General features: G+C 49.4%; 1 protein-coding gene across 3 annotated transcripts; it reads left to right on the top strand.

Moving 5' to 3' along the window:
- The first annotated feature begins 844 nt into the window (after nucleotides 1–844).
- LOC114021312 (zinc finger protein 697) lies at nucleotides 845–10689 on the top strand. Of its 3 annotated transcripts, none has more exons than XM_037910288.2 (3): nucleotides 845–1063; nucleotides 8594–8759; nucleotides 9191–10689. In XM_037910288.2, the coding sequence occupies exons 2-3, from the start codon at nucleotides 8681–8683 to the stop codon at nucleotides 10033–10035; spliced, it is 924 nt and encodes a 307-aa protein (XP_037766216.1). In that variant the 5' UTR covers nucleotides 845–1063; nucleotides 8594–8680; the 3' UTR covers nucleotides 10036–10689. The 3 variants fall into 3 exon arrangements, with proteins under 3 accessions (XP_037766216.1, XP_043395499.1, XP_037766210.1); XM_043539564.1 differs by lacking the exon at nucleotides 845–1063 and adding an exon at nucleotides 1241–1318; XM_037910282.2 differs by lacking the exon at nucleotides 845–1063 and adding an exon at nucleotides 1406–1576.
- The last annotated feature ends 246 nt before the right edge of the window (nucleotides 10690–10935 follow it).

Here is a 10935-nt window from a genome sequence, read left to right as displayed (position 1 = left end):
TTTAAGATGTCTAGGGCTTGACTTTTCAGAGACTTTATATATACTGAAAGACTCACTGGGCCAGAGAGAGAGTACAAGACCGAGACAATAGGAATGACTCTAAACTGGTTGCTAGAGCACCCACCTGGGAGACTCTGGGTGCAGTCCCCCTGCTCCAATGACTCTTGAATTATTTTTATACTGATTGCTCAGGGTACTGAGGCCACTGGATCTGTATATGCATGGATCTATGACCACACATCCAAACTGACCTTCTGTGCTGGACCCTCACAGACCACAGTGGAGATAAGCTGTGCTGCATGCCGGTGTTGCTCAGACTCCCCACCCCTGCCTGTTTGTCCTGCCAGCCCCCACTGCAGCCTGTACATGGAGCCTAAATGGTAAGGAGAACCAGCCTATTAAGTTCAATACAGCTCCATACCTATGTAAAGTTAGTTACTTATATCAGTGTTTGCAGGATCAAGGCCCCTCCAAAAGATTTACAGAGAAAAAGGAGGAGGAAGGCACAATGTTTTTAAAACATTAAGGTATTTGATTTTCCATCCTGGGCGAAAGGCATAACCCTCGCAGGGGACATCTGCAGAGAGGCAAATTACACAGAGCTTGAACTCGCTCTATTTGTTGGTTGTTGTTCATAGTCTTTGCCAACTGTTGTTATTATTTTATCCCTCGCCTAATTTTCTTGGCTGCTCTTAACCCCTGCTGATTTTCTTAACGCTGGTTTTTTAAAGGTTTGTGACCACTGCCGGATTGCGCTTTTCTAACATTTGGGGTTTGGGCTTTTTGACTAGCTGCAACTTTCTTTCCAAGGCCCTGATTCTTCCAACGCTCCCCCACGCGCTTAACCCTTACACGCGCCAGATGTTTTTATGGATTTCCAACCTCAGCTCCGCCGAGAGGCAGCTGGAGCACTGGGGCCTCTCGTGTTTCTAACCCCGGCCTGAAGGAAACCCCACAACGTTGGCAGCCCCTGTTTGTTGCGAAGCACATCACTGAGGGGAGACTCTGCGAGCCGCCAGCAGCCCTGCCAGGCCTCCCCGGTTCCGGGCGCTGCCTGGGGCAGGTTTGTGAGGGGCCGGCGCTGGTGGGGGGGAGGAGCGGGCCGGGGGGGCTCTGAAGCGGGCGCGAGGCAGCCCCGCACGGCGCAGCCGGGAAGCCCCCCAGCCCTGCGGTGCGCGGGGACTGACGGCCGCAGCCGACGTGGCTGAGGAGCGGGGGGAGGGGGCGCCGCTGGCCGGCCGAGCGCAGGGCAACCGTCGGGCGGCGCGGGCCGTGGCCCTGTGTCCGGCCGCGCGCGCGAGGAGCGCGAGCCCGGCAGGTAGGGGCGGGGCGGCCGCACGCGCGGGGCGGGGGGGCCACGGTCGGGCTCGCCCCCGCCCGCAAAGGGCCGCGGGGCGGAGGCGCGGGGGCTGCCCGCAGGGGGCGCGCCTGGCAGCGCCCCCTCCCCCGCCCCAGGCCTGCAGGAAGCAGCCGCGGTCGCGGCCCCCGAGCGAAGGCGGCGGGAGCGTGACGTGTCCGCGGCGTCTGCACCCAGCCGCGCCCCGCCGCGCCGCGATGGAGCCGCCCGGCCCGGGGGGTGAGCGGCGCGGGCGGCCGGGGCGCGGGGGAGGCAGGCATCGGCCCGGCCCGGTGCAGGCGCTGGGCGAGCCGCGGACTGGGCGCAGCGGCGCAGCCGGCCGAGGGGGCGTGGCCCGGGGGCAGGGAGCGGCCGCCGGCGGGCCGGAGTCAGGGGAGGTGTGGCACAGCCGGGGGTGCGGGTGGCTGGGCAAGGCGGGGCGGCCTGGGCAAGCAAGCCCCGTGTTTCCATTGCAGCCCGTGCTATAGCCTCCCCTTCCTCCCGTTAGGCCCGGGGCCGCCGTGCATGTGCCGTTGTTCACACACGTAGTAAGACACATACAGACTGCAAGGCCAGAGGGGCGTAAGGGACTGGCATCCCCGGGTCTGGAGTCTGACTCCTGCACATGGAGGCCACGGGATCTCGTCACCCGCAACCCTGCGATAGACCCCCAAGCTCTGGCTGAGTTACTGAAGTCCTCAAATCACGATTAAAAAACTTTCAAGTTCCAGAGAATTCGTTTACACTAGTTTAAACCCGCAAGTGACCCGGGCCCCAGGCGGCAGAGAAAGGCGAAAACCCCCCAGGGTCTCTGCCAATCTGACCCACAGGAAAATTCCTTCCTCACCTGACATAGGGCGATCAGTTAGACCCCGAGCATGTGGGCAAGACCTGCCAGGCAGATACCAGGGAAAGAATTCTCTGGAGTAACTTAGAGCTCCCGCCATCGAGTGTCCCTAAGAGACAGTCACGACCCCAGTCCTTCTGATCTAAAAAGACAAGACATAGGCAAAGAAGCCAAAATGACAGGCAGAGCTATCCTGAGGGTATGACAAATCAGGGCGACTGCCCTGGGCCCTGCATTTTGGGGAGCCCCACACTTCGTGAGGAAGCGGGCGGGGTGTGTGTGTGCAGAGGAGACCCCCTACCAACCTCCTCCTGCCCCCAATGCCTTTTGTCTGCCAGCGGGCCCCGTGGATCAGCAGCTTCCCCTCCCTCCCAGTGCCTACCACCGATCAGCTGTTTCACTGCATGGGAGGTGCTGTGGGGTGAAGAGGCGGGGCAGGGGTGGTGCCTTGTGGGAAGGAGTGGAGTGGGGGGAGGGCCTGGGCAGAGCCAGGGGGAGCACCCCACTGGCAGATAGAAACTTGGCACCTATGTCCTGGGCCCTGCACAGCCCCTAGGGACAGCCCTGGTACCAGGTCATACAGCAGGAGAGTGACTGAGAAAGGCATGGAAAGCAGAGCTCTCCCATGTCAACCGGATGCCTATCGAAGCTCCGTCTCTTGGTGAGCAATGCATCTTGGCCCCGGATTGGGACCGAGTGTTGCATGCTGCTTTGTACGGGCCCCACTTCTAATAAATGCAATAGGGGCCACAGATTGAGGGTAATATTTTAAGAGGGGATGGATTCGCAAATTCTGAGCATGAGATGAACTGTCTGTGTTTGGGATAGAAAACTCATGGGTTCAAGTAGCACTGAAAGGGAAATCCCAGGGTCACTTGCCCTGACCAGTAGTGCTCTCTGGCTTGCTTTTATGCTGCTGGACTTGTACATAGAGCCAGTGAGCGACCCAGCCTCCCATGTTCATCTTTCTCAGGACTTTTCCTTGGACCTGGCAAGATTGGTGGGCATTCCAGGCCACACAGTGGGTGCTTACTGATGGTGGGTGACTGCAGAGACCATATTAGTTACTAGAATTAAATTGGTGTTAACAAAAACAAAGTTTTTTAAGCATTTTGACTCTTAAAAAAAATAAACCCTTCCCCATGTTCAGATTTCAGTCTCCTGTGATGCCTACCAGTTTTCCAGTCATCAATAAAGTCTTCCACAGTAAACCTGAATTTCTAATGTTAAAAAACAAAAAGAACCCCCTCATGCATGGTGTGTGTGTTTTGTTTTTTTTAAAAAAACTTTGAGGCTGTCTTTATCCATCATAAAGAAGGAAAAAGAGCTAATCTTCTTTCCCTTATTGGTCCCCTGTAATGCATGTTAAGTGCTTTGTTGGAAGGTGCGATATAGAGTAAGTGCAAGCACAGTACAACTCTCAACTATCAACCCTAACTCCCCACAGACCCTTTTTTCCTCCATCACTGATAATTTGGTAACTGCAACCTGCAGAAGGGAGCGGGCAGACCCACTGGTGCCATGGGGCACCAAATCAGGTCCGATTCACTCTCTGTAGAAAACAGTTCCTACCACCCTTCTCTGAGACCCAGAAAAGTACAACAACCTAGGTCTGATTCTCTACTTCCTCAAACCTTGTGTAGTTATGTACACTTGTGCAAAAGTCGCTGTAAAATGCTACCAAATCAGAATGGTATCATTTTACTCCCCCGTGCTTTGCACTGACGTAGAGACAGGGCAGAGGAGAGTCTAGTCCCTCTAATTTAAGGCCCAAGCTCTTTCTCTTCCCCATGTCTCTGTCAGTCACCCTTTCGAACATATTGATGAGAGGAGAACCACACTCTCCTTCCTTGTGCTAGGGTTTGGTGGCCTGAATCTTTCCTCCTTTTTTCACCTTTAAAATCCCTCCCTACCCCCCTGGCGATATATAGCAGATCCTTCACTCCTGTTTAAATGGATTACAGCTTGTTCTCCCCATGTTAGCAACAAGAAGAAAGTCAAGGAAAGTGTGGGCCCCTTACTGAATGATGGAGGCAATCTGGTGACAGAGGATGTGGAAAAAGCTAATGTACTCGATGCTTTTTTTGCCTCTGTCTTCACGAACAAGGTCAGCTCCCAGACTACTGCACTGGGCAGCACAGCATGGGGAGGAGGTGACCAGCCCTCTGTGAAGAAAGAAGTGGTTTGGGACTGTTTAGAAAAGCTGGACAAGCACAAGGCCATGGGCCGGATGCGCTGCATCCGAGAGCGCTAAAGGAGTTGGTGGATGTGATTACAGAGCCCTTGTCCATTATCTTTGAAAACTCATGGCGATCTGGGGAAGTCCCGGACGACTGGAAAAAGGCTAATGTAGTGCCCATCTTTAAAAAAGGGAAGAAGGAGGATCCGGGGAACTACAGGCCAGTCAGCCTCACCTCAGTCCCTGGAAAAATCATGGAGCAGGTACTCAAGGAATCAATTCTGAAGCACTTAGAGGAGAGGAAAGTGATCAGGAACAGTCAGCATGGATTCACCAAGGGCAAGTCATGCCTGACTAATCTAATTTCCTTCTATGACGAGATAACTGGCTCTGTGGATGAGGGGAAAGCAGTGGACATGTTGTTCCTTGACTTTAGCAAAGCTTTTGACACGGTCTCCCACAGTATTCTTCCCAGCAAGTTAAAGAAGTATGGGCTGGATGAATGGACTATAAGGCGGATAGAAAGCTGGCTAGATTGTCGGGCTCAACGGGTAGTGATCAATGGCTCCATGTCTAGTTGGCAGCCGGTATCAAGTGGAGTGCCCCAAGGGTCGGTCCTGGGGCCGGTTTTGTTCAATATCTTCATAAATGATCTGGAGGATGGTGTGGATTGCACCCTTAGCAAGTTTGCAGATGACACTAAACTGGGAGGAGAGGTAGATACGCTGGAGGGTAGGGATAGGATACAGAGGGCCCTAGACAAATCAGAGGATTGGGCCAAAAGAAATCTGATGAGGTTCAACAATGACAAGTGCAGAGTCCTGCACTTAGGACGGAAGAACCCCATGCACCGCTACAGACTAGGGACCAAATGGCTCGGCAGCAGTTCTGCAGAAAAGGACCTAGGGGTTACAGTGGACGAGAAGCTGGATATGAGTCAACAGTGTGCCCTTGTTGCCAAGAAGGCCAATGGCATTTTGGGATGTATACATAGGGGCATTGCCAGCAGATCGAGGGACGTGATCGTTTCCCTCTATTCAACATTGGTGAGGCCTCATCTGGAGTACTGTGTCCATTTTTGGGCCCCATACTACAAGAAGGATGTGGAAAAATTGGAAAATGTCCAGCGGAGGGCAACAAAAATGATTAGAGGACTGGAACACATGACTTATGAGGAGGGGCTGAGGGAAGAGAAGAATGAGGGGGGATTTGATAGGTGCTTTCAACTACCTTTCAACTACCTGAAAGGGGTTCCAAAGAGGATGGATCTAGACTGTTCTCAGTGGTGGCAGATGAGAGAACAAGGAGTAATGGTCTCAAGTTGCAGTGGGGGAGGTTTAGGTTGGATATTAGGAAAAACGTTTTCACTCGGAGGGTGGTGAAACACTGGAATGCGTTACCTAGGGAGGTGGTGGAATCTCCTTCCTTAGATATTTTTAAGGTCAGGCTTGACAAAGCCCGGGCTGGGATGATTTAGTTGGGGATTGGTCCTGCTTTGAGCAGGGGGTTGGACTAGATGACCTCCTGAGGTCCCTTCCAACCCTGATATTCTATGATTTGCCAGACCAAACCACGGGGACCTTCTGGCTGCCTCAGTTTAGTGCCCGTTGTATTGCCTGGCTGGCCCAGTCTGGTAGATTACATGGCAATTATGCTGTGGGGCTAGGAGGGAGACAGTAAATTTTTGTCTTCTCTATTTTTGTTTTCCATTTATTTCCCCTTCCTTAGACTGGCTCTCGAATATTTATATACAGTGGTTGGTATTAAAAATGGAGTCCTATGTTTTATTTAGTTATATGGATTTGCTATAATTAACCTCTTCCTTTCAAAAGTACTCCACTGACTGAAATTATTATTAGTACCCAGATACCTTGATGATGGATCTGTTATAAATATTTATTAGATAGATTAATAGATTTTTAGGGCCCAAAGGACCATTGTCTAATCTGGTTCCCTGCATTACACAGATCATACAATTTCATCTAATGATTCCTGCATCAAGCCTGTAACTTGTGGCTGAACTATAGCATGTCTTTTAGAAATGGATAGTCTTGATTTAAAGGTGTCAAGTGTGAGAGAGTTAGCAAGTGCTTTTTGAGATCTGTCAGCCAGTTTTAATCTGTTTAATGTTACATTGATTGTGTAAAATGCTGACTTTTTAATCAGACTATTGTGCAGTAATAAGTCAAACGCCTGCCAGAGATCTAAGTATGTTATGTCAACACAGTTATCTTTGTCATCTAAACTTGTAATCCCTGCAAAAAAACAATATCTGGTTTGTTTGGCAATGTACATATTCAGTATTCCAAAATGTAGTAAGTCAAGAAGCTCCTTGGCCAACGTTTTTAGAACTCTGCGATGCAAATTATCTGGTCTTGTAGATTTTTAAATATTTAATGTTAGGAGATGGTGTTTAATGTCCTCGTTGGTCACTGTTGGAATAGAAAGTGTTTCATTATCAGTGTAAGCTGTAAGTGTGTCAACCTGGTTCTTTCCAAATACAAAACAGAAAAAATATTTATTGAACACTCCAATCTTTTCTGCCTCCTTGACAGTTTGACCATATCCATCTAGCAACCCTATACCGATCCTAGGCTTTTGGGGCTAGGTTCACAGAGGTTCTTAGGTGTTGCAATGCCTAACTCAGGTGCTCTGCTGCCTCATGGAATTCTCGGCCCCGAGTTAGGCTGCAGGCTCCCTATACGATGCATGGGGAGAGTTAGGCACCAAAGAAGAGGATTCTCAGATGCCAGCAAACTGAACAGGAGTGAAATGCCTAGATCCTCAAAGGTGTCAAAGTCCTGTTGATTTGGGTCTTAGTCATATGGCTGATGGGCTGGAGAGAGGCACCTCCCTCTGCTTAGGATTCTCAGCCAGGAACCCCCCCCCACAGTTAGGCTCCTAAGCCAGGTCATTCCTTTCTCTAATACCCAGAGAGTGAGACACACACGCTGACACTCCCACCTATTATGGGACTTAAACCCAGGCCTCTTATGTCCTAGGTGAGTGCCCTAACCACCAGGCTATGAGGTGTTCTGAGGTGGATCTCTCTCAATCTATTTTACTGCAGCTGTTCCACTTTGTAGAAGTAAATATTAATGGGGACAGGGAGAAAGCAACTCCACTGCCCAGTAACTGTTCAGGTCCTGCCAACTTGTACAAATGTATTGTGAGTAATGAATGGGATTGTGATTGAAGCCTCTGTTTAGAATCCATTGATAAAGAACCCAAATGAAGTTGGGGTCCCGTTGTTCTAGGCGCTGTATACTAGTAAGAGGCAGTCTCTGCCTCAGAGAGCTTATAGTCTAGCGGTGCTATATTCTCTACTAATGCAGCTCTCCTCCCAGTAGAAGGATTGGGTGATTTTAATATCGAGGGGAAGTGCTTTGCAGCCAACACTCAGGGTGGCCAGTTCATGTGAAATTTCTATGACTTTTATAACTTTACTTCGTCTTAGCAGCCACTTGCAGATTTGCTAGCAGCTGTCTTTCAGCTCAGTATTTCTGACTATGGCCACCAGAGGCCACTGTTGGGAACCAAGCAGGTGGCTTTGGAGCGCAGGGTCCTCCATGAAGCACCCTGGCTCCCTGAAGAGCTTCTGCCCTGCTCCTTGCTTTGTGAGCACTGAGGGAGCTGCCGGCTGGCCGGACAGAAGCAGCAGCTTCCTTGCAGTTTAGTGTAATGCCAGGCAGGGTGGGATGGAAAAGTGAAAGCACTGGGGATGTATAGGGATAAAGGAGAGTGACCTTTACCTCCCTCCACCGGCACGAGAGGTGCTCTGTGCTGACCCCACCTACCCTCTGCTGCAGAACTGTGAGGGACAGGGGCCTTAGGAGGAATGGGACAGGGGAGAAGAGGCCAGCACCCAGATCAAGGCGTATACAGCAAGTAATTAGGGAGAGCTCCCCAGGGGATTCTTAAGGTGAGCATAGGAGGATGCTGGGGAGAGTGTCCGTCCTGTCTGTCAGGAGGAAGAGGAGGGTATTTTACACACACACACATGTATGTGTGTGTGTTTCATGTACATATCAGCAGGGTGGTCTTCCTGTTCTGAAATATAAAATCAGAAGACAGACTGAAAATTAAATATGACATACCCTACTTCGTCACAGTGCCCTGAGGGTTCAGTCATAATCAGGAATGCTTGATGGGGGACATGTAATGATTTTTAAGTTAGTCTCATGAGTTTTTGTTTTTGTTCTTGTTGTGCCCCCTTGGGGGTTGTTAATAGGAAATACTTGATGGCAATGTAACCAGGTGTGATACTGACTCTTTTAATGGCCATGAGCAGGGTCCCTAAGCCTGCCATCATCTCTGGATGGAACGAGAGGAAGAGCTGTGTGCTCCAATTCTCCAGGAGTCAGAGGAAAGGGAGATCCTCTTTGGGGCCTCCACAGGTGAGGAATAAGTTAAGCCAATTCAGAAATTGCTGGAAATTTAACTTTTTGTTTCATTTAAAACCGTTCCCGTACTGTTTCTTCTTCTCTGCTTTTGGATTACAGCCAGCAGTTATTTCTGGCAAGCCTCACTTATGGTTTTCCACCAGTCCTGACTGACTTCTGGCCAGAGTTCTGTTTCTCTCTCCCCCCCAACCCAACTTTTCTCTGAATGTTCATTTGAGTTTTTGAAGCAAAATTGCCATCTCCATATTGGGAAATGGTTGTTTTTCTTTCTTTCTTTCTTTTTTTTTTTTTGTGGGGTGGGGGTTGGGATTTTCCGTCTCACATCCAGTCTTACATTTTATTTAGTTGACTCATACTTTGTGCAATTCTCCTTTCTTAGATTTCTTTTCGACCAAACACTCATGTCTGGCTTCTATTTATTCAAGGATTGAATGAGCATGAGGAGAAGAACCCCCAGGAAGATGGTCCTGAGAATCTGGAACAGTATGGTACAATATCAGAGGGGTGTGAAGAGAATGTTTTCCAGAGCCCTGATGAGGAGGGGGCCTATGAGGGCCAGTACATGTCAGAAACACATCAGGGAGACCTTCCTGGTAAGATACTGGGTAACTCCGTTCATCCAGAAAGAGATTTGGAAGCTCTTCAAGGTATCATCATCCACCAGAGAATTCCTATAGAGGAGAGACCCTATGTATATACTGAATGTGGGGAGGGCTTCAGTCAGAGCTCGAACCTTACACAGCATGAAATAACACAGACAGGAGAGAAACCACATAAATGTACTGAATGTAACAAAAGTTTCAGTTGGCGCTCAGACCTAATTAAACACCAGAGAACCCACACAGGTGAGAAACCCTACATATGTAGTGAATGTGGGGAAAACTTTAGTGTGAGCTCTCACCTTTTCACTCACAAGAGAACCCACACAGGAGAGAGACCTTTCCATTGTAACGAATGTGGGAAAAGCTTCAGCCGGAACTCTCACCTTATTAACCACCAAAGAATCCACACCGGAGAAAAGCCCTTTGAATGTGCTCAGTGTGGGAAGAGCTTCAGTGATTTCTCAACACTTACCCAGCACCAGAGAACCCACACGGGTGAGAAACCCTACGTATGTGTTGAATGTGGGAAAAGCTTCATCCAGAGCTCACACCTCGTTAGGCACCGGAGAATCCACACAGGAGAGAAACCCTATAAATGTGCTGAGTGTGGGAAAAGCTTTCGTTACAAGAGTCACCTTGCCCAGCACCATAAGCTCCACATGGAGTAGAAAGCACAGCCATGAGAGCCCCTGTCCTGCACACAGAAACTCATGCATAAATTATTATATGGTGTGATGACATCGAGAAGGAACTACAAAGGGAGTGGGCACATCCTTAGTGCAAGTAGATTGTTCTAGGATGGATGGGGGGCTCTGAGTATTGGGAATGAGTTTGATGTTGATAGGAATCAATCATTTGGGGATCGGGGGGAAAAAGGAGAGAGAGGCAGCTGGGGGAGTTGATCATTTCGGGTTCAGAGGGCTGGGAGGTGGGAGGAATTAGGGCACTGAGGGAATTTGGTGCTAAGGAACATTGTTTGGAGTACAGCAAAATAGAGGGTCAAGAGGGGAAATATATATCTCATTGTCTTACTAAGAAGTCAAAAATGATAAATTAGGCTCTGAGACAGATACCTGGCTCATAAGATGTCAGAGCCAAAATCCTGGGAAATGCCTCACTTACTGAACTGAGGAAGACAAAGTGCCCTCTGTTCTCTCTGGCAATGTCTCCAGCAATTGTTTCCTCATTTTAGATTATATTTATTTGTAGCTGCTATTTTAGGAGCTCAGTTAAATCTGGGCAAAAACGTCCCAGTTTTCTGTACATGTTATAATATCTAGTTTTCTGTTGCGTTGTGTCTCCCCCTCTGAAATAAAACTTTTTTTAAAAAAATACCCTATGTTCTCCCATCTTCTCTCCCATTGTCCTGTTTCTAGGGTAGAATGGCCCTGTATAGCTTACAGTCAGCTTTACTGAAGAGAAACAAAGCAGTCTTGTTAGGGCCTGTCTAGACTAGAAGAATTAACTGGTGTTAGCAAACACCTTTGCTAAGCACACCTCATCTTCCTCCAGACTGGGCCTTCATGACCACTGATCAAAAATGATTTGTCTAGTACACACTGAGAACC

The sequence above is a fragment of the Chelonia mydas genome, chromosome 1 (assembly GCF_015237465.2).
Source record: "Chelonia mydas isolate rCheMyd1 chromosome 1, rCheMyd1.pri.v2, whole genome shotgun sequence".
In the NCBI taxonomy this organism is placed as follows: Eukaryota; Metazoa; Chordata; order Testudines; family Cheloniidae; genus Chelonia; species Chelonia mydas.
The sequence above is the reverse complement of the archived record's forward strand: the minus strand, read 5'-3'. Positions and strand labels throughout refer to the sequence as shown.